Genomic DNA, 24197 nt, shown 5'->3' with positions numbered 1-24197 from the left:
CCTGTCTTTCACTCAAGCATTTGGTCAAAACTATTTATTGGGTGTCTGGTACCAAGCTGCATGCTGGAGGTTAAAAAAAAAAAAGGTCTACCAAAGGATCTGTGCTTTGCTGAAGTTCAGTGTCTAGTTTAAGCTAAGTCATATGGGATTTTAAAAGAAAGTTAATATTTTTTACCTTTAAAGCCAACTCTGTTGAAATATAACTTACATACAATAAAACACACCCATTTTAAAGGTGTAGTTTGATGGGTTTTACTAAATGTACACAACAATGAACCACAACTCAAATCACATTTAATTCAGTCACACTCTGAACACTGCCTTAACTCCTTTGTAGGGCTGCCCCTCCTCCTGCTCCTTGGCAATCGTGATTTGCTGTCATTATAGATGAATTTCATCTGTTATAAAATTTTATGTAAATGGAATAAATGCACTGTGTACTTTTTTACGCTGACTTCTTTAACTCAAGTTTATTTTTGAGACTTTACCCATGTTATATCAGTGATTTCTTTTTTGTTGTTGTTGAGCAGTATGAACATAAGATACTTTGCTTATTCATTCACCCACTGATAAAATTTTAATTTGGAGGTAGTGTAAATAATGGTGCCATGAACATTCATATATAAGTATTTATGTGGACATATTTCAGTCATTCCCGGGTCACATCAAGGAGAATTGCTGGGTCATACGATAAGCATACAGGTAATTTCATAAGAAACTGTTAAGCTGTTTTCCAACATGGTTGTATCCATTTTACACCCGGTACCAGCAAAAAAAGTGTAATATCTGCTTTAGGCACAGGTCATGCAAAAATAGGTGACAGACCAAATTTGGCTATAGTTTGTTGACTCCCATTCTGGAGTGTGCCTCTGTGTGCCTCTTAATTCTTTTTCTTGCCTTACTACACTGGCTAAAATCTTAAAGTCGTTAGTGTTTCATCATTAAATTTATTAGCTTTAGGTTTTCCATAGATAGCCTTTATCTTAGTTTGTTGAAAGACTTCATTATAATTGGGTGTTGAAACTTACCAAATGTTCTTTCTTTATTGAGATAAAGGGGTTTTCTCCATCCTTCTATTAATGCGGTGAATTACATTGCTTAATTTTCAAATCCCAATCCAACCTTGCATTCTTGGGATAAACCACACTTGGTCATAATGAATGAACTTTTTATATATTGTTGGACAGGACTTATTAATATTTTGTAAAAGAGTTTTGCATTTATATTTATGCAAGATAGTGAGATTTGTAGTTTTCTTGTAATGCTTGCTGATTTTGCTCTAAGAGTAATGTTGCACATGCTATTTAAAAATTAAGATAATTTGGGGTTCTTAACTCTATTAATATGCTTTTCCTCTTTCAAATATGCAAAGAAATACAAATTTGCATTTTACAAGCCGTACTCTGGATCAAATTCTTGAAACATACTTGCTACATAGAAGTTACTACCTTAATTTAATACTTGATATTTTCCAAAGCATATTGTTTGTGCTCAATCACATGTAATATCTAGAATCCATCACATGAAATGAGTTCATAGTTCAAGACTGGCCAGACTCTAAAGGCTATTCTCTGAACTGCCATGCCATAGGTTACCTTGTCAGTAGGGAAGTTGGAATGTCAGGAAGTCACGTGTCTCTTCTAAAATCATTCACTGTACAGTGACAGAATGAGTAAATACATAAGTAAATAAATAAAAGCAGGCCATGGCTTACTCTAGCCTTGGGCTTTGTGATTCCAACTCATTTCTTACCTTTAACTACCAGAATTTTGATTTTTCAGCCATTATTACATTTTTCCATTTCTGCTCAGGCCTATTTTTTATACTGTCTATCCATAAATTATACCCCATTGGTTTTTTTTTTAATATTTTATTTATTTACTTATTTATTTATTTATTTATCTGACACAGAGAGACAGAGAGACAAAGAGACAGAGAGCAAGCGGGGGTAATGGCAGGCAGGGGAGAAGCAGGCTTCTCGCTGAGCAAGGAGCCCGATGTGGGGCTCGATCCCAGAACCATGGGATCATGACCTGAGCTGAACCGACTGAGCCACCCAGGCACCCCTATATCCCACTGCTTTTTATTTATAACTTGTATCCCCCTCAATGTTCCCCATGCCATTTTTCTATGTCTATCTTCTATCCACCAAACTGCATTGCCTGAGAGGAAATCTTTTTTTAAAAGTGAAATTAGGTTAAATTTGATACCTCATTTAGGCTGCCTAATGCTACATTTTTTGGCTCATGCCCTATCTAGGCAGCTATCTGTCCCAACAAAAATTTCACTTTCTTTTCCTGTATACTGAGGTCAACAAAATTCCAAATATTTTGTGACTCTATAATAAAGGAAGATTCCCAAAGTATCAGGTTTAAATATGCAGTGCCTACTGTTTGCATCTAACCAACTTTACCTAAGTATTTCCTATTTGCAGGTTTCTCTGAATACAGTAATAAGAGACAGTTCTTATAATCTTTCAAGGAGAGTAAAGCAAAAATCTGGAGGAAAATGACATTTGAACAAAACTATATCAAAATGTACTCTGGGGCTGGGAGGACGCCTTGGTGGCTCAGTCAGTTGAGTGTCTGAGTCTTGATTTTAGCTCAGGTCATGATCTCAGAGTCCTGAGATCGAGCTCCACATCAGGCTCTGTGCTGGGCATGGATCCTGCTTAAGATTCTCTTTCTCCCCCCACCCCCCGACCCAATCAAAAAACAAAACAAAAACAAAAACTGGGAAAGAACTTCATATAGCAAAGGAATCTAAAAAGACTGATATTTGAAATCTTATTATTCATTTTATTTAAGACCATTTAAAGTATCACAGAATTCTCTACTTAACCAAATTCAGTTCAAATAAATCCCAGAATAGTGGCACAAATTCAGTATACATTTAATAAATAATCTGACAGTTTAGTGCAGAGAGGTTGATGTGTAGTATCCAAATGTCAAAAGGTATTCCCGGTATAAATGACTAGAGATATCAATTTAATCTGAGTTTACAGTTCATTTTTTTCAAGATTAAAACCAGCAAGAATAATCCGGTATCTACCTCAACCAAAAATATGCTTCTAAGTTGAAATACTGTCAAAGGTATCACATATAAACCCTTCTTGATCATGTGAGAAACTATATGCAGGAGAAATTGAGTCCTGGGAATTACATGAAGAAAGCAATCATATTTCTTGGCATCTATGAAGAGATTTTACCTTCAAAGAATTTTTATAAACATTAATTAAATCATATAATGCAGCTATAAAATCTCATCAGCAGTTAAAGACAGGAAAAACTACAGTATCAGGTTTGAATCAAACATGATCCTAGGTAGTAAATTTGTGCATGCCACACACACATACATACACATAAATATATATAAATGAATAGCTATTAATTGTTCATGGATATGATGATGAACTATTGGAGGTGGGTTTAAAGAAATATGAAGACTATAAACTGAATGCAGGTATAATTAGGAAAATCTTCACTTCTGCATATGCTTAGACACCATAATAGTTGTGTTGTTACTATAAAAAGCATTTAAACTCATGAGATTTTATCAGTGCTCTGCAATGTGTAGCAAGGGCACTCGCCCACCATCAGCTTACAGCTTAAAAGAACAGACTCACCCATACCTTAAATTTTAAAAACTTTTCTCCACCTCCCTTTCTTTGAACAAACAATAGGAAACAATGCTGCTGGTAGGGTTGTAGGAAGAGCAAAAAGAACAAAACTAAGGAAGCAGGAAAAGGAAACAGCTGTTAAAGTAAGGGAATATAGAGGGAGAGTGAGGAGGCCCAGGTGTCTGGTGATGAAGCCAAGCCTCCAAAGGGAGAAGCTGATCAGAAGTAATTCTCAACTGTCTTGTACCCTGTGGCTCCCAAATAAATGTGGAAGCTAAGTCTGCTCTCTTTCATGCTCTGAACTGAAGACTACAAATGCTGGAACTCTGGGTGCCCAATAACACTGTGTATTTGTGTGCAGAGGAGAGAACTAGATCCTGGTCCTTTGAATGAAAAGCCTTGAGGGTAGAAGGCGCTGAGTGGGACAGCTGAGTTTCATTCATTAAGCTCCAGCTTCCTTAAATGCCGGAATGACTGTTACCATTCCGTTTCCACTGCAGGTAAAGAGGGCTTTCTCTTGACATGGTTGCTGCTGTCCTGAAGTGCCAACAGATGATGAATGTGAACTTGTCTGACATTTAGTTATATATGGAAAATAGATGTGTATATACTGACTTGGATGGATGACTGCATGTGAATACAGAACCTTTTGGCTTCTGGTGGCACGTTCAATTCAAACCACATTCACTAATCAGAGCAAAAGGAATCGCCAATCAAAACAAATTCTTCATTGCTGTCACTGTTTCCTTTATGCAGCCTACATATCAATGGAATGAAACAAACACAACATAACCAGGACTTTTTAAAATTAAGCTGGGGGTGGGTGGTGAGAGTTGAATAAGAGAATATTTATGGCAGAGAGAACCAAATTAAGATTTCCAACTTGAAAATATTTGAGGCCTAAATTAATCATTATTTCTTAGTCCACAATGCTATATTATACTACTTCCTAAATGGAAATAACTTTGTTATTTTGCTGACTATAACAATATCCTAACAATGTTTTAGAACAATAATTTTTACAACTTAAGACGATTTCTGCATACTTTTATTCTCATGAGTCTCATAAATGCCCTCATGCAGTAGGCAGACGAATTACTCTTACTCCATCATCCAACAGACAGACTGAGGCTTGGAAACACTACATGGCCTGGCTAGAGTCACACAACTACAAAGTGGTTTTGCTTCAACTAAGTGTGGCTCCCCTGAACCCTGGCCAAGAGCATAAGCTCAGAAACTGGTGGTGGAATGGGGGTGGAGGGACAAGGAGGAAGAGTCCTGCTAACTGCTTATGAATTGTGTGACCATGAGCAACAACTCAACCCATTTACACCTCAGTTCCCTCATATTTAAAATGAAATAATCCCTATAATGCGTAAATTATAGGGCCATGGGGAATTAAATCAGGCACTCACTTGCATAGTGCCTGACCCATAGTAAGTGCTTAGTAAGCAATAATTATATTTCTATCAATAAAATCCTACCCTGCCTATTGGTGAGGATAACTAGATGGGTAGAACTAATCTAGTCCCTCAGTGCTGTTTTCCCTAGTTACGGCCTTCTAATGCATTGTTCTGTAAAACTAGTTATTTGGATCCTTTGTACTAGGTAATCATTTTTCATTTCTCTGTCATCTTTGACTAAAAAGCTGTTGACAGGATTAAAACTTCTGGATATCCAAAGCTTATCCTTCAAATGCAATTTGTTTTCTAATTTCAAATATTCCTAAGGTATTATACTTCTTCCTAACTTGTTAAATAGAATACATAGAAGACACAATTTTCTTGATAACTGAGAGCATCGCTATGAACACTCACAACCAGATGAAGACATCATTAATCTCTGGACATACCTGTAAGCTGTTCTGTCTCCTTTCTTGACTTAGGAATGTCAGCCAGGGCTACCACTGTTCCCCTTCTAATTTTGATCTCCACTCTTTCTTGTTCCTGACAGTGGGTCCCTCTCCTCACCACTCCGTTCCCCAACCCTTAGCCAAATCTGCACATCTAAAACATATTCTACAAAAATACAAAGATAACCAAATTATATATTTTAAAATTAGAATGAATGAGGTTGAAGGTGAGGGCCTAAAGAGCAAAGTATAGGATGCATGTAGTTATTCAGAGACATTTTCATTGTAATTTTTAGTATGTTTCAAAGGGCTGAAGTTGCCAATAGCCTGACATCCAAACAAATGCATGGGTGTGTGCATAAGTGGTGGGTGTGTGCATGTGTATGTGTGCACGTGCAGTATGTGGATGTATTGGGTATTTGAGGATAGTTGCTATTCAAAATATTTTAAGTATTTTATTTTACAGTTTTGAGTATATAGATTAAAAATTGGAAATTTTTAATTAAAAAATGAAATATGATCTAGTCAACAAATGTTTGAGTATTGTACTTACCATGTGCTAGGCACTATTCTAGGTACTGGGAATAAAAAGTTGAATAAAATAATTTTCCTTTTCTTATGGATTAAAATGTTTGAATTAGACAACTTGTTTTCTTTTTTTTTAAGATTTTATTTGTCAGAGAGAGCGAGAGAGCACAAGCAGGGGGAGTGGCAGGCAGAGGGAGAAGCACGCTCCTCATTGAGCAAGGAGACCGATGCAGGACTCGATCCCAAGACTTTGGGATCATGACCTGAGCCAAAGGCAGACGCTCAACCGACTGAGCCATCCAGGGGTCCCGACTTCTGTTTTCTTAAAAGCAAATTGCTTTAGTTGAGATTATACTCTGAAATTTACTCATTTCCAATTATAAATTGTAAAGGAAAAAGTTTTCAAATAATGGGGGAATTACCAGAATTCAACATGCTTACAAATATAACTTGAGACTCTGAGTTCTCTGGAGAGAACTTCATAAAAAAATTTAAGGTGTTGGGGTAATACAATGATTTTTCCAAATATAAGGAATGAGAAGTAAAGAAATAGAAACAAAGGGGCGCCTGGGTGGCTCAGCTGGTTAAGCGACTGCCTTCGGCTCAGGTCATGATCCTGGAGTCCCAGGATCGAGTCCCACATCGGGATCCCTGCTCAGCAGGGAGTCTGCTTCTCCCTCTGACCCTCCCCCCTCTCGTGTTCTCTCTCTCATTCTCTCTCAAAAAATAAATAAAATCTTAAAAAAAAAAGAAATAGAAACAAAACATTTAGGATCTCACAGCAACATTAATTATCATACTGGGCATATTCAGCAATTTACATTACTATTATATTCAAGATGGTAATAGCATGTATAGGGGCCCAGGGCAGGCCACCCCAAAATGTGGCACAATGGCATATTGATCATTCTGAATTGAAGCTACTTGGGAAACAGTGTAAGGATACTCAGACTCTTCTCTGCCCCCTGGAAGCAGAAAACAAGTCTTCCATATGAAAAGTACCACCCCTATACTAAGAAGTAAAAGTTGTGAAAGCTGTAGAAATATACGTTGTTACGTTTTTTTACTAATCTACTACATCTCAGCCCAAATTCCACTTAGAATTCCTTACTAATTAAAGCTCCCAAGCATCTGCCTTCTTTATCCTGTCAGTTCCTCACTACTTAATATCTTTTTGTTTAAAATGTATAAAAACTGCCTGCCTTGGTTATTCCTTTGGGTCTCAATTTCATTATTGGGCCTCCATGCACATGTAATAAAACTGGGTTTTTCTCCTATTAATCTGTCTCATGTCAATTTAATTCCTAAGCCAGCTGGAAGAACCTTGATGAAAAAAAGGGAAAACTTTTTCCTCCCCTACATGTGAAAAGCTCAATATGAGAATGTTTTTTAAAAATTTAATTTCCATTATCATTTTACAAGATGGCAATATCCTGAAAAGTTCAGTATGAGGATTTTAAAAAATTTAAGCAGTATTTACAGGAGAGATGAACTTGAAGAAGAATTTTAAAATAAAAACTTACTGAGAACACAAGGGAACCAAATTTTATTCTAGTTTTCATAGCACCTCTTTGTTACAAATGTTAAATAGAAAAACAAAATCATCTTTCAAGAAATACATAAATCAGTGTAATGATTCTGATTCTGGTCCTTTATGGACCTACCATGAAGCATCCAGTATAGCACAGCCCAGTCTAATGCTAACCCAAAGGAGGGTACAGTAAGGCAGGTTGAAAAGAGCTGAGGAGCAACAAGGCCTAGGTACCAGGGCACCCACCCTCTTCCCAAGAAGACTGATGGTTGTTAATCATCATTTTTGACGATCTCATTGTTGCTCAACTGGAGCATGCATTCCCAGCTTTGGGGACTGCTTGCTGAAGAACAAGCCTCGTCTAGACTGTGTTCTCCAAAAGAAATGTGTGTATGTTCCCCTGGTTCTTTACCCCTACCTGTCAGCCAAGTCCTAAATGAGAACTGGCAGCTACCTTAGACCCAGAGAAGGCAACCGTGTGGCACTGTTGCCTTGGCTAACTCTGGACCGTTACTCTCTGGAATGTTTCATGAAAGAGATTCTATTCCATCTTGTTTAGGCCACACTATTATATTGTCTCATTACAGCAGCTAAACCGGAAGCCCAAGGAACACACATTTATGACAGAGCTGACTACCTGCCTCAACTCCGATTCTGAACACCTTTATTGGGTTGTAAGCCTCTTCACTGGATTGTGCATCTGGAGGGCTGGGATCATGTCCCCTATTTCAGTCTAATACAGGGCTCATTGAAGGAGGGGAGGGGCAGAAAAAATGAAGTAAGTTCAAGCTGTAGGCTTTAGGGTCAGTCTCCTGGAATTGAATCTTTTGTCAGTCTCTGGATTCTAACCAGATTGGTGAACGTGAGCAAGTTCAGTCATCAAGCAAGTATCAGTTGAGTACCTATTATGCAGCAGGTCCCATTCTAGGAACAAAGGATTCTGCTATGGATGATGGTGTTAACATTCTGGAGGACTTGTGTTCCACAAGCTCTCTTATGACTCAGCTTCCTCATCTGTAAACCAGGGATAATAATAGCAACAGACTTACCAGAGGACAGTTGTTGAGGATTACATGAGATGATATGTACAAAGTATTTAACATCATGCACATTAGCACTCAATAAATATTAACGATAATTAGGAACCGTCAGTAATTTGTGCTTGGTGTATAGATAACTAAATGCCACAGCATCAGAGCACGATATTTTTTTTTTTTTTTAGGAGAGCACTGTTCTTTAGCCCTCAGTAAGAAACACACTGCTGTGTCCAATCAGAGTTCGGTATTCATTTCATTTGTATTGTTTTACCTTTTCTTATTTCTGCCATCTGGTAGGAACTGCGGATTTATCTTACAAAGATTTATGAATATAATATGTCACAGTGCATGTGTGACTTAATATTAAAAACTGAAAATATTAAACACTTCCAAGAAATAATTCCTCTGGATTCTTTTCAATAGGATAGGTTGGGAGTCTTCTTCAAGGGGTTCAAAACAGAACATTACCCATCTCCCTGTGATGATGTTAATACCTGGGGCACACCAGATTGCTTGAGCACATCATCCTGCACTGTGAATCAGAACCTACTGCTTCTACCCAGTCACAGCTCATATTCTCCAAACAATTAATGGCTTCTCAGATCCAACAGAGAGCTCTTGTGGAATAACCGTATTGCATCATTTTAGATGACAAAATGTTCAAATGCGTATCAGGTAAGGAGGAGTCCTAAGGTAGGTTCTAACAGAGAAAAAATGGGGATTTTCTCAACTCATCAAACAAAACTGGAAGATTGGGAGTTAAAGACTTCTGGTAGATAAAGATGGAAAATAAATTTAATGCTCTATAGGAAATAAAGAGCAACAGAGTAAACAATACTCCACACTGGGTGGGTGGCTTCATTTTGTTATAACAATTTCAAGAGCAATTAGATTTGAATGTCAGCTTTATCACTAAAAGCCCCCCAGAAGAGAAAGCATCATTATTCATGAAACACCTAAACTAGCTCTGCTTCTAAAGAGGGACTTGACCAGCTATTAAGTACCAAGCATTATCAGCATTTTAAATACACATCCAACAAACTATACATTATTATTGTAATTTTACAGAGGAATAAACAGGCTATGAGAGGCTAAGGGGCCTGCCCAATACCATAAAGTTATCTGTGGGAGTCTGGACTTGAAGCCAGGTTGGTCGGACATCAATGCCTCCATTCTTCCCACCATACCAAAAGGAATTTTAAAACTTCTGAACTCTTTAGAAGAGTACAGTGAAATTCTATTAAGAGTTCACTGATGAGTTAGGATTATCAGATTATTACCATAAATAACAATGAAGGTAACCTCATACCATATTCACTATGGTACAGTGATGTCCTCAGGACAAAATGAAGCTCCCAGGGCTCTGTGTGCCTCTTCTAGAGGATCCTAGGAGTGGGCTGGCAGGCTGGCTAGCTGGGAGGATGCCCTGGCTGATGGGCTGATCATGATCAGCCTACCCAGGAGCACCTTCCAAAACATCCAACTGAAGGTAATGGGAGGGACCTGTGCTTTCTTAGCTCAGTTCTCCTTGCTGGTACCCCCTACCCAACTCCCTGGCCCAGGCTCTCAGGTGGCCGTTTGACATTTTTTGGAGTGATCAAGGTGCTTGTAGTAGTGAACGTGGTTTCCTCAAGACATTTAAAAACCTACTTAGGGCGTCAAAATGCTAGCTGAAACAGCCACAAAATAGCAAATGGATCTTGTGCTTTGCAATATTTTGTGGCCAATCTACTCATTTTTTTGTGCACTTCTATCTGCCTGGGATAAAGGACTCTGAAATTGGGTTGTTATTTTTCAGACACAAGAACTATATTGGATATGGCTCCATATTTTTTGCATAGTTCTAGTCATAAGACAGTCCCAATTACTACATTTACCTTTTTGTGTAGGAATATATCAGAAAGGAACATTTAGAGTACACCAATGTGACTTCTGCTAATCAAATAAATCAGTCCAGGTGATTACAAGTGGCTTTGGACTGCATTCAGGTTATGGAAGGTGAGAACAGACTAGGGGTATATACCATCAAGCAGTGACAAATTCTCAACTTCTTTGTAAAAGCACAGTGTTTCTTCAGGTTTAGACATGACTCACTAAAGCTACATTTTCAATGAAATATAGCTGGAAGCATTTAAAAGCTAGAAAATATAATCATGTCAGTACAGATGATCCCCACCCCCCACAAAAATGCATGACATCATTTCAAGATGTAGTCAGTCTGCTGTCACTAGGCTATTGGGTTGGACGGACTGATACCTATCTGTACACACAGAAGAACCCAAAGTGTAATGTGATTCTGGTTCAGATGCAAGGACCACCATTACACTTTAGAAAACAAACATCCATTTCTGAACAATCTCTTTTCACTACTGATTTCCTGCAGAATTTATTTTTCTAATAGCAAGGAAAAAATAATCAGGCACAATCTATCATAAACATGTCATGAAAAAACTATTTACTCTGGATATGCCCTTCCTACACTGTTTTTTGGGGAGGGGTTCTTACTTACTTCCTCACTTTTCCTATATAATTAATGTGAGTCTGATGTGCACTAGTGTATTTGTGTTTTGTTCCCTACTTCTTTTCCATAAACACTCAAACATTTTCAACAATATGTATTCTACAAGCACTGAGAGCTGATTAGTACCAGACACTATTCTAAGCTCTGGAATACAGTGGAAAGCATCCTTGGAATTTATATCCTGGAGGGGGGGAAGTCCAAAAAAATGGGTATTTATCACACTTCTCTACATCTTCCTTCTTTTACTTAATGATACTTGGTAGAATTCCCTCCAAGGCAACTGGTAAAGATTTATCAGAGGGATTTCTTAATGAGATTTCTAAATATACTCTAAAGATGGCTGCAAAGAGTTGAACTTGCAAAATTATTTTAAGATGACACAACCCATATCTCCATAGATCTAGACAGACACCGGCCCCTCCCATTAGCTTCATCAGAATGATGACATAAGGGCCCTTAGGCATGTAAGCTCTGCCTACTCCTTCGCTTGGAATCCTTTTCATGGGCTAAGTCTTAGCGTAGGCCCATCACTCTGAGTATTCCTCATTCTGGATCCAGGTCCCCCTAAGTGGCCCCTGGGTTGGAATATGTTGCTTCCACAACCATTCTATCATCTCAAGGATAACAACTGTAGTGGATGTTTATTGAGTACTTACTATTTTAATAAGATTGGAACCATTATGAGGACATAGGAGCCTTCACCCAAAGTTCAAAGTCACACAGCATAGCCAGGGGTAGAAGTGGGAGCGCCTATCTTAACCATTGCCATGATACCCTTCTGGATCTGAAGAATGATAGTCATACAAAATTTTCCATTTCAACCATGGTTCATCTGACAAGTTCTCTGTATCTTTCAACCTATATAAATGTCTGTTCTTTCCTTCTCTGTCAACCAAAGACTGTAGTAACATTTTATTGTAATTTTTATAAAGGCTTTCTACCTCTTAGGTCATATTATTTTGCAGCTTTAGAATTTTTACTAAGCACTACATGTGTTTTATAAGAAATTTAGAAAATACACAGGGAAAAGCATACCTCCGTAAGAGTATCTCCTGTACTACTAAGTGCACATGTATACATACATAAATATGTATTTCTACAGAAGACTCTACACATATAGTTAGATAACTTATGTTTTCATTTGTATTGTGAACACCCCCATGTCATTAAAAATCCTTTAAAAATGTGATTTTTAATGGCTGTGCAAAACCCATCAAATACATAATTTTTTCTGTAATCTTTCTCCTCATGTTGGGCAGTTAGGTTGTTGCCAAGTTTTAGATATTAGAAACATCACTATGATTAACATCTTTGTGTTAACAGTAAATATTTCTTTAGATTGGATCCCTAGAATTACAATTATTGAACCAAAGATGCAACCATTTTTAAGGCCTTTACTACAGATCATTAAAGTGCTTTCCAAAATGGTTGTGCCAATTTATTCTCACCAATACTACATGAAATTGCCAACATCACAACACTCACACTGTTTTATCTCTGATTTAATAGTTGCCAGTATAATGCAGATATATTACCATTAATTTAATTCATATTTCTGTGATTACTACTGAGTTAAGAATATTATTTCATGTGCATATTGGTCCTTTATATTCCTTCTTTTGCCAATTATCTGTTAATACCAAATACCCCTCTTTTCCTTACTCATTTGTAATTACACAGATTACATTCATTTTATTCATTCATTCAACAGGTATCTGCTAAACTCCTGCTGCTTACCTTGTCCGGTGCTAAGGATACAAATCCTATTCTTTGTAGTCCAGAACACCTTTGGGAATTTCCTTTAAGACCTTTACTAAGTGAGTATATATCCTAACATAAGATCACATTACCAATGTTGATATTTTAAGCACAATTAAAATAATACTCCAAGAAAGACGATAACATGAATAGAAATTTGTTCCCAGCTCAAACTGACTATTTCTCGTTTTGGTTTTTTTTTTGTCTTTACAAATTCAATAAGCCAACAAACCATGACTTAAGTCATTCAATATAAGTTTACAGGTTGCAAAACATCACATGTGCTGAGACAAATGAAAAATGCCACTGAATTCCTAAATCAAACTCTGTACTGACAGGGCATTCTCCCTGTGGAGTGTCTAAAACATGTAAGCAGTTTAGCTACTATTACCAAAAGTGAATCAGAATTTTAACAATGGCAAATTGTGGTGGTCACCAGAGTAACATATCCATCCATCCAAGGAGTATGTATGTAGCTTGTGGACCAGAGGAAGCAGGAGAGCACAGGAGAATTAACTGCAAAATTTAATTGATAACATGTAATAACCCTTGATCCTTAGTTTGGAGTCTTAATTGAGTAAAGAAGATGCACTAGTTATTTTATAACATGAATTTCTTATTCGTGAGTCTTAAATTTGGTTACTTCCTGAAGAAAACACATCTTCAATTATCAAAAAGGATACCAGGGTACAAGGGTGAATATATCTCATGAGATCCTGAATATCTGAGAATATCCTTTTAATTCTTCACACGCCTGCCCGGCTAGCTCAGTCGGTAGAGCATGGGACTCTTAATTCTTCACATATCAGACGATTTAGCTGGATGTAAAACTCTTGGATTACAAGCATTTTTCCTTCAACACTCTAAACACACTGTTCTATGTTCTTATATCTACTGTTTCAGCAAAGCTAGATCTGTCTGATTTTATCTTCTGCAGATAAATCATTTATCTGGATTCTTGTAGTTTTCTTCTCCTGTATCTTTGTAAATATAAAATTTTGTCAAGGTTATTCCTAGACCGGTCTCTTTTCCATAGGTGATGCCTGGAATGTTATGACCCCTTCAAATCTGTACACTCACAGCTTTACTTTCTGCTTAGAAAAAAATGTTTTAAAATTATATTTACATACTGCTTCTGTTCTAGCTACTATAAAATCTTTCTTGAGAACATTCACAATGCTTATGTTAGATTCATTTTCTGTAGCCTCCATGTCTAGTAACATTTATCATATCCCTTTTTTCTTTTCCTTTCCTTCATATTCCAAGATAACTTCTCAACTAATCTTGTGAATGGTTCATTTTTCTTCTGTATCCATTCTTCTCTTTATTGACTCCACTGCAGATATTAATTGTCTAGTAAGTATCTCTGTACCATAACTGCCTAGATATGAATACCAGATTCCCTCCTAATTCACTGGGTAAGTTTAGGCAAGTTAATCAACTTTCCCGAGTTTCAGTTTCCCTGTAAGTAGGGGCAATAATAACAACTATTTGAATAATTCAGGGTTTTAGGTTAAAAGCAACAGAAAATGCCGTGGCTAATTTAAGGATTAAAAACAATTTACTGAAACAATTTACCTGTATCATTTAAAACTATATATTTTCCCATCAAGTCTATTAAGGTGGGAAAATGCATGGAATAAAGAAATTTGGATCAGATGTTCCATGGCCAAAAAAATGGAGATCTTCAAAGCATTAACTCATAAAGTTGTGATAAGGAACACTGGAGATCATCCATGTAAAGCACCTAGCACAATGCCTGGCACATGATAATAATGTTAGCTATTAGTCTCCTAATAGATTTCTACTTCATAGAGTTCACTGATTCTTATATCCTATCCTTATGATAAAATCTTTTCCAAAGTCATCATTTGTTTCCAGTAGTAGTGGTGGTAGCAATGATGATGGTAGGGAGAGAAGAAAACAGCAGTCTGGCTGTACTAAAAAGCAGCAAACCCAGTAAAGCAATGGGGGGTCGGTCTTTGTGATCACAAAGGCAGACCTGGCATAGATAATCCACTGACCATTCTTCTCCATCCTTTCTACTGGCCTTACAATAGAACTCTCCAACTCTGACAATAGGGTGAATGTCTTCATAGTTTTTAATGGGGAATCAAAAGAAGTTTTATCAAGGGTTCATAAATTTAAAAAAATCCAACTAAATAAAATAGTTACACATCTGTAAAATGTTTTGCTTACTCTGTAGTGCAAATCAAATAAGCTACATGTAACAGCATTTGGTTCAGTACGCATAGTTATACAAATCTAAGTTTCCTATTCTTACCTACAGACCAGCAAATCTTCTCATCAGCAGCTTAAAATAATGCCAACAGCAGCAATTACTAAGATACATTTTTCTACAAAATAATTTAATAAGAATCCACTTTTTCATTATACTTTGCTAACTGAAATAAGAGAAAAATTAAGATCCTGCTGTGAAGCACTTACATTATGTAAAGAAAACAATATTCACCTTATTAAGCAACAAATGAGAAAATGGGACAACGGAAAAACTCCAGCAAGCTTCTCCCCTTACAACAGCTTTAAAGCAAGACACATATAAGGCAGCTAAGGTCATGAATGAAAAAAAGGAGGTGCCAATTTACTCTGCACTTGGGCAAAGCAGGTTTACTCTTTATTTTTTAAATAAAACAATTTATGAAAATACTTGCAAAGGGGAGAACTGTTTTTATGAACAGAACAACTTTATGATGGAAAGGAATTTCTAAAGGAAAAACAGAATGCAGAAATGCTAAGTATGAAGGAAATAGTAAGCCTTAATTCCCCTAGAATAGTGTAATAGAAGGCCCTATGCAGTGACTAAGGACCTCTATCCTGATTTAGGGTTTAGGAATGATTTGAGGAGAACTTGCAAATCAGATATATTTCCATCACGGAGGATGATACCACAGGATGAATATTTTCTGATGTCATGCTGCTCTATAGGAATTTTCATACGTAAAAGTCTGCAAATTAAAATACAAATTAAAGAGCCTATACATTGAAAAATGCCTTGAGCTCCAATTTTTAAAGAAAAACTACATTTTTTTTTTAAAGATTTATTTATTTATTTGAGAGAGCGAGAATGAGAGAGAGCACATGAGAGGGGGGAGGGTCAGAGGGAGAAGCAGACTCCCCGCTGAGCAGGGAGCCCGATGCGGGACTCGATCCCGGGACTCCAGGATCATGACCTGAGCCGAAGGCAGTCGCTTAACCAACTGAGCCACCCAGGCGCCCCGAAAAACTACATTTTCTTTCAAGAGCCAAGGATTTCAATTCTAACAAAACTATCTTTCAATTTATGATAGCCACATTCATATCTGAAATAGGATTTATATAGAATTTAACTGTAAAACATGCATTTATCTTCAAGTTTCAATAATGTGCTTGTTCAAAGTGTTTGCAGACTGTTTCTATTACAAGCAACCCCCGCATTAAGGTCTGAGTACATAAAAACTCGTAAGACTCTATAAGCTAAGACAGAGATTTGTCTTCAAACTACTTGAAAAAAAACAAGCCTTAGGAATATCTAAAATGAAATAATCATAACCTAAATTACTTTGCTGACATACAAGCAGATCCAATCACTTTGGAAACAATACATTCATAATATATAAACAGATACAGTAAGACCATATGGACCCATTTCTGCCAAAGTAACAAAAATGACAATTGAGAAATTGAAAGCACTTTCACATGAAGACCGACTGTTTTGCTATAGCTATGGAGTAAGCGCAGGGTTAGACCTTAGGGAAAAAGAATGTTTCTAAAATATTTTTCTCTACAGAAATGATTCTAAAAAGAAAAACGATCACACAGTGTAGGGAATTCAGTGCTGAATGATCCTGTCACCCATTTAATCTCACCAACTCAGCAGTCAGTCATTTCAACTTTAATAGCATAAAGTTTGCATGTACAGGGGAGAAATTATATCCTATATTCATAGTTTAACTCTGAACAGGAATTGTTATTCAACTGACAAGGAAATGATTATTTTAAACATACAAAGTCAGGCTTAACTTTAAGTGTTAATAAAGGAAAAATACTCTATTACTTTCAAATGTAAACAAAAGGTAATGCTAATTCAACGGCAAAAATTGAAGTTAAAAATGCCTAAGTTAGCAAATTTATATAAAACTGATACGATATAATACATATCTATAGCCTGCTTAAATAAAAAAAAGGGGCCAAAGTACACATTCTTGGATTTTGTGGTTCCATTAATGAATATTCATACTGTGCCAATTACTTCACATAAAAGTATACAATATGGTTTGTGCCTCTGCATTCTTCTGAGGGTGGAAACTATACGTAAGAGATCACCTTTGTAGGCCTCCTTACCATTCCTCCCCTCCCTTTCCTGGATACAGTGCTTTGTTCAAAGTAGGCTTTCAATCAGTATTTTTTATTTAGTTAAAAGCAAGCACTAAAGCTAAGTACAGCAGGATCGTAAGCATTTTTACATTCCCAGTTCATTAGCCCAATAAATATTTTTGGGCACCTACTATGTATTTCATATCTGCATATGTGATCTAGCTATGTGTGAAAAGCCAGATGGGAGTCTGTTCAAATTCCTGGAATTGAAGAGCTCTTCAAAACAAAACAAAACACACCAAAACAAAACAAATAAACAAAACCTAGAGTCTTAATAAACCTAAAAAGATGTCTCCAACTGAATCAAACAGAACAAATACGCAGCTATTTGGGATGTACTTCTGGGACCTGTACGACTGGGCAACTTTGCTAACAGGTCCAGCTGATCATTTATCAGGCTATCACAAAACATATATACACTTGTTGCTAGCTAAGTTGGCAGTCTAATTTTTTATGTTGCGAGGACAATTTTTTTGCATACACTCACATACTGAATAAACCTGTTGGTCATACTCTATTGTATTCCTTAACCACAGAGATACCTGAAATGGAGGATACCCTACACCATGAACACAGGGAACATTCTGAGCACAACACACACAACTGAAAAGGACCGATCTGAGAACGAGTGGCAGGATTCAAAATTTTTGAATCCAGGCCAAATAGTGTCACAAGAGCTCTGCCACTTGACCTCATGTTGAACCATGTTCCCATAATATTAAGGAGGTAAAGCTGTAAAATTTGATGATCCCACAGAAATCACTAAGAAAAGATCCAATCTTACCTCGTGTTTGATGATGCAGTTCAGGCATGGAAGACTTCATTATACGTTACATGGTAATTACAATTGCCAGGATAATTCAGTTACCAGTAGGAAAAATGACTAAGTTACTAATAGGAAAAAGTCGAAGTTTTAGGCATTATACTTATAGTGCTTTTAGCTAAGCACAAAACTATGCTTGTTTACGGTTGAAATAAAAATTCCATCTTCTGCATGTGGTTGAGGTGTTGTCAGAGAGAATGATTTCATTGTAAATAAACTTAGGGGCCAAATAAAAGGAAGCTGCAAAGGCAGGTGCACAACAGTTGAGTTGTTTCAGTTTCGGAGGAATAAAGTAAATAATTGCACTGGAATTTGTTCAGTTCTGGGCATTCTGCCATACAGGAAGGGTGTGTAATTACTGAAGCTAACATATCCATGCAAAAATGAAGTAATATCAATAGGGCACAGTTGGCTCCAAAGTTCCTTATTCTATCTTCAAAAATTAAGGATCTTTAATGAATCTCATTTCACTCTTTAATATTTAAGTTTCACTTAAGTTAATACGGCTACACTGAAGGTAGAATTGAAATTTTCACCGAAGTCAGAAAATACTATCTTGAGGCTTCTCTCTGACAGCCTTACAAGTAAAGAACATTGCAATTTTCACTCATCAAAGATAACAAAAGAAGTATATACAGTACCTAATTTAGGACTTCACCAGAGTAAGAAAAGTATATGTAAAATGATTTGGTTTTACCAAATCTATCCTGCGCTTATGATTTCATGCTATCTGAATTGGCCTCAACCTTAAATGTGGTTTCCAAACTTCTTAAATCAGAAGCCAAAAATGAGAGTGCAGTTTGTGAGGGAACAGCAGAATGTAAGTTAAAGTGCCTGCGTATGGCCAAGTTCATATAGAGATTTCAACTATGCAAGCAATTTTATAACAGAAGATAAGAGTATAATAAATATTACATGTGATTCTACAAAACGCAAATCAACTTGCATCCTATATAGACCCATGAAATATGCTTGTTAACCCTATGATTGGCCATATATGGTCTTTTAAAGAATTTCTATAGTCCAGATCACATCCTATCAGTTATAAAAACTACACTATGGGGTGCCTGGGTGGCTCAGTCGTTGAGCATCTGCCTTCGGCTTGGGTCGTGGTCCCGGGGTCCTGGGATCGAGTCCCGCATTGGGCTCCCTGCTCTGCGGGAGGCCTGCTTCTCCCTCTCCCGCTCCCCCTGCTTGTGCTCCCTCTCTTGCTGTCTCTCTCTGTCAAATAAAATCTTTAAAAAAACCCCCAAAAAACTACACTATATTCTCCCAGCTGATAGTAAGGGCCTACACATGGCCTTTGGCTGTTTCCTTTGTGCCTGTGAAGATAGCACACTGACACATCCAAGTTTCAGGGGGTGGCAGCAAAGCTCTGGATGAGCAGCCAGTGTCTTATCAAATTCCAATTCTTCTGCATCCAAATATTTACCAACCACTTCAAGGAGAAATCAATAATTTAAGGCTAAGGTTTTCACAAGAGGAGGCAGGGCCCTTTGAGGGTACCACATGTGGCCATATTTCTTTATCTTACAACATGTAAGATAATAAGTTAGGACCAGACCATTCTTAAATTTGCCAGATACTTGAAAACTATCAGGATACAAAAAAATTCTTTGTTTCCAATATCTGTATTCATCATGGACTCCTGGATCCTTATTAAGGAGTTGAGCTGAACAGTAAAACCTGTCCAATGCTGATCTTGATTACAGCCAACTGGTAGCTTCCATTTAACTGGCACTTCATGAAATTTTGGATTTGAGTTCAAGGATCACATTATTTTGTTCTCCCCATGGGATGACTTTTACTTCTCTTAAAGCATGATCCTTGAAGAGATTTCTTCAGGGGTTACCTCTATCACTTGGTATACATGATGCTGGTAGATATTCTGTGACATTTCCAAGATAAACCACATCCTCTTTCCCCTACATTTAATTTTCAGCTAAGCTGGACAGATGGGAAGTGAAATTCATAACACCTATGTCATTTTTTGACCACTAATAGGAAATAAAATTTTAGTTTGCTCCATGCAGAGGTCAGATTTAATTCCTACTTCAATATGGATACATTCAATTCAAATTGTTTTAAGGGTAAGAATATACCATTGAGTAGCTACATTTCTCAGTGCTGTCTGTGAGATTCTCTTGCTCAGTAATGCTCTATGAATGTGGCTACAGGTCCCATTATCTTCACAAAACAGTTAGTTGGTGACAAAGTAATCTGAGAGCCAGTATTATTCACCCACTCCCTTTCTGAGCAATCATTTATTGCAACTCTAATATCATTAAAGGCGCGGGCGGGGGGAGGGAGCCTGTAACGTGTGTGAAACAATTATAAAACATGGCTCTGTTGTTAGGTAGCTGATTACATAATGCAAGGGAGCATACAGTAAGAGTTAAAGCAGTGGTATAAAGTGCTAAAGAGGAGGAGAGAGATCTGACTTCAGCTGGGGTACAAATGGCGTCACAGAAGAGGCAGCACTTGAACAGAAGCAGCCTCCTTTCTATCTGCCAAAGAGCAAGGACTTTTTCTATAACTACACAGGTATGCACCTAAATGACTGACATCAATGTAAAAGGTTATCACTTTACAAAAGGGAGAGAATATGAATCTCAACATTTTGTCAAGGAATAAAGAACAGCTTCTGCTTTGGGATCCTAGGGAAAGTGTGGCCCAGTAGAGGAAGATTTAATTGTGGTTTTGACACCCAAAATCCAATTTCAGATATTAACAGACCAATGCTTTGTTAACAAGACTGCTTTGGTTGCTTGCGATTTCCTTCTCTACTACTTACTGTGAATTGCCCAGGGGGAGTACATGTGAGGTATTTTAGTGGCTTGGATGTACTCAAGCCACTGGTACTCAAGAAGAACCCAGACTTCTCCTCTCAAAATTCAGGTGTGTGTTAAAAGATATTACTTTCCAATTTTTTAACCAAGTGCCTTGACATTATGTTTGAGTTGCACTAAATCAGCATGTTGGTAAAATTTATTTTTACATGCTCTATTTCTTATAATACATACATAAGGCTGTTGTAATTTGTGAAACCAACATGGTGAAGTTTTGAAAGTTTAATGCCATGTAGAAGTAAAATACAGTCATAGCATAAACATAGCTCAATGTACACAAAGTTGTTCTATCTTCATATCACAATCCAAAGAAGGCTCAGTGAATGCCTATATATATACTTCAAAATAGAACCACCAGTTCCTCCTAAGAGGCGCCTTTTCTTCTTAGGTAGAAATGCTGATTAAAATAGTAATATTAGCCCTTACTACGAGGACTTAGTAAGTGCCAGACACCACTGTAAGCATTTTACAATGGTTAATTTAATGTCCTCAACAGCCATCACTGTCACCAATTTACAGAGGAGAAACTGAGACACAGAGAGGTTAAGAAATCTTCCTAAAATCACACAGAAAGTAGTGGGTGCAGGATAGGAACCCAGGCTATCTACTCAGTTGCACTGAAAGGGTCTCTTCCTTCTGTACCCAATGAAACATCCTTCCTGACACATGGCTGCCACCAAACAAGGTCTTTTCTTTGAGATCGGTGAAGCTCATGTTTTCACTCCATGGCTGTGAGCATTGCGTTGTAGTGAGATTAAAAAGAAAAAAAAATTATACATCCCACCCAAGAATATTATTCGTTTGATATAATACATAATCAAGGCCATTACCTATTCCATTTGGGCCTAACACAATTAAGAATGTCACATTCTGACTAGTTATTCTTCAAATCAAATATATAAGATGAATAGTAACTAGCTTTTTAATTCCTAACTTTTCTGTGCTCTGTCTCATTGGGCAGATGATAGGAAGTGACATTTCAGGAAAGTCCTAAGAAGTTTCTACCCCATCTATAAAAAAAATTAGAAGATCGTGCCTGGAAGCTTGAGTTGGCTATTTAAAATCAGGTGAATATCTTGGAACAAGAGATGGATATGGTCTTGGGTTGAATGAAATGCCGAGTACTAAGCACTGATAAACAATTTTAAAAGAAATTAAGCATGAAAATTGCAAACATGTATCAGTGGATTCAAATTCTTAGAACAGGAATAGAAGAGTAGAGTATGGCCTCCCACTAACTAAATAATCTGGGAGATAAATGGTAATTCTTCTCATAAATAGCAAATACCCGTATTCTTTTGGCTATCTTCAGGAACAGGAACCCTTCATGCTATCTCCCACAAAATATTCATTCAGAACACTATTTATCAATAAAAGAATGTTGAAGTCATCTGAGGCTGTCAAGGAATTCCGTGCCAAAATCATGACAGGTTTCCAATTTTCTTCAACATGCAAAGTATCATCTGGTCTCAAGGTACAAATGCAAAGTTCCTGTAGCTATGTTTTATTGAACACAGTTTCTAGCTTTAAGTCCGTTCTGGGCATTTTGATAAATTTACTGTCATGTTTCACCAAAATGCAGAATACACTAACAGCTCAAAATAAATCAGAGTCTTCTCATTTTACAGCTCCTTGGGTCAAACCTCGACAACTATGAAGTGCAGTAAGAAGAGTCCTTTTTTCCTCCCTAAAGGTGAGAGAAGCTTGGACAATCTATAGTTTAGTGGGAAATGAAAACAGTACTGACTACAATTTTTTTGTATCTTCTCAAATTCTTAGTTTGTGGAATGTTTTGAAAACTTCAAATTTCAGTGGGGGAATGGAAAATATTTTGAAATCTTGCTACTAGAATAAGCTATGAAATCATTTTTCTTGAAAGCACAGCTCTAATGTCAAATATTCTGGGGTATTCTTTCACTCTACACAGCTAGCTCTAAGTTACAGCAAACAGTAAAATAATGAGGTATTAAATATTCCTTTACTCTGTCATCATTAGTTATCTGAACTGCTGATACTGATTTTTGAAAGAATATTCCAGCAAATATACATTTAAGTTTATAACTCTTGAGAAGAAAAGAATCAGTGATTTAATCATAAGGCTTGAAAAAAATGTAATATTAAATTATTTCCAACAGAAAAATCCACACAGAAGGCATATACGTTTCTTTTGTTTTGGAGGGAGGGGGCAAAAAAAAAAAAAACCTATCCCTGGAGCTTTGAATTTACATTCACCTTATTAAGCTTTTAAATCTGAAGAAATTAAATTCAGGAATTCCAATTTCTCTAAGCACAACAGATAAGATCTAATTTAGAAGGCTACTTGTATGTGAAGAATAAATAGCATTAAATACCTTAAAAAAAAAGTCAACATAAACATGACATTGAAGCAAACTGGCACAGTTTGACAAGTTTTAGAACACTAGCTCACAAAATGAATATACTTTGATTCAGACAAACACAACAAATATAGCCTCTATCCAAAAATCACAGAGACAACCCTATATAATACCTATATTAAATTGTTAAAATGTTCAACACATCTAAGGATATTACAGGCCTCAAGTTGCCAGAGTCCTGATAGAAAAGTCAGCAGTGTAAAATATGCTTCACAAGGCTTGGCGTGCATGCACACACTCTGCAATGTGGGGGAGACAGAGACACCAATCACCATCGATATTGTCCTTACTTGCAGACGCACAAGTATCCTGCATGTTCCGATTCTGACTGGCACCTGGAGCGGCTCTACGTGCCAGTCATCCCAATGTACTCAGGGATGTAAACACCTTATAATTAAAAAACGTGAAGGCATCAAGGACGTTAGACAAATTTAAAACACATCCAAAGATTAATTTTTAAAGGCATTGAAGAAATAATTGATTGCAAATTCCAGTAAGAGGATGTACCTGCTCCTTCACAGAAGCTAGAATAGTGGTGGCTGTGGTCTCGGGTTCCATGCCTGGGCCAGTGGAGGCAGCTTCCCAGCGGGTCTGTGGTTGCCCCTCCTCCACCAATGAGGCCTGCTCAGGAGCGGGCATTCCTCCTGCAAACAAGCAGGCAAAGAGTTAACACTTGTTCATGGGCTCCTATGCAGGAACAGGCAGGGACTGAGGATCTGCAGATGGTTCCCAGGAAATACTATAGACTTCAACGCACAAAGATCACAACTCCTTACGGCTATTTGATTTTCAAAAGGCAACATCTAGGTCCAGAAGTACAGCTAGTATGACTAAATACTAAAATAATAACAACAGTAGCAGTAGCACTAATAATAATGCATACTAAGAAAATGTATAAACAACATCATA

General features: G+C 37.1%; 1 protein-coding gene across 8 annotated transcripts in view; it reads right to left on the bottom strand.

Moving 5' to 3' along the window:
* The window catches only part of PKP4 (plakophilin 4), a 234702-nt gene that overhangs the window by 141036 nt on the left and 69469 nt on the right, over nucleotides 1–24197 (bottom strand). For 6 of the 8 annotated variants that reach the window (XM_064586574.1, XM_064586573.1, XM_064586575.1 and 3 more), the window contains exon 2: nucleotides 23796–23932. In XM_064586574.1, coding sequence (XP_064442644.1) covers nucleotides 23796–23927 — 132 coding nt within the window. In that variant the 5' untranslated portion in view covers nucleotides 23928–23932. Of the gene's footprint in view, nucleotides 1–23795; nucleotides 23934–24197 lie in introns of those variants that run through there. The other 2 variants (XM_064586578.1, XM_064586581.1) reach the window with 1 other exon arrangement.

This window comes from Mirounga angustirostris, unplaced genomic scaffold (genome assembly GCF_029215605.1).
Source record: "Mirounga angustirostris isolate CCGP_5_RB_7025 unplaced genomic scaffold, mMirAng1.0.hap1 SCAF_3, whole genome shotgun sequence".
NCBI classification, from domain to species: domain Eukaryota; kingdom Metazoa; phylum Chordata; class Mammalia; order Carnivora; family Phocidae; genus Mirounga; species Mirounga angustirostris.
This window is presented reverse-complemented; position numbering and strand designations above follow the sequence as displayed.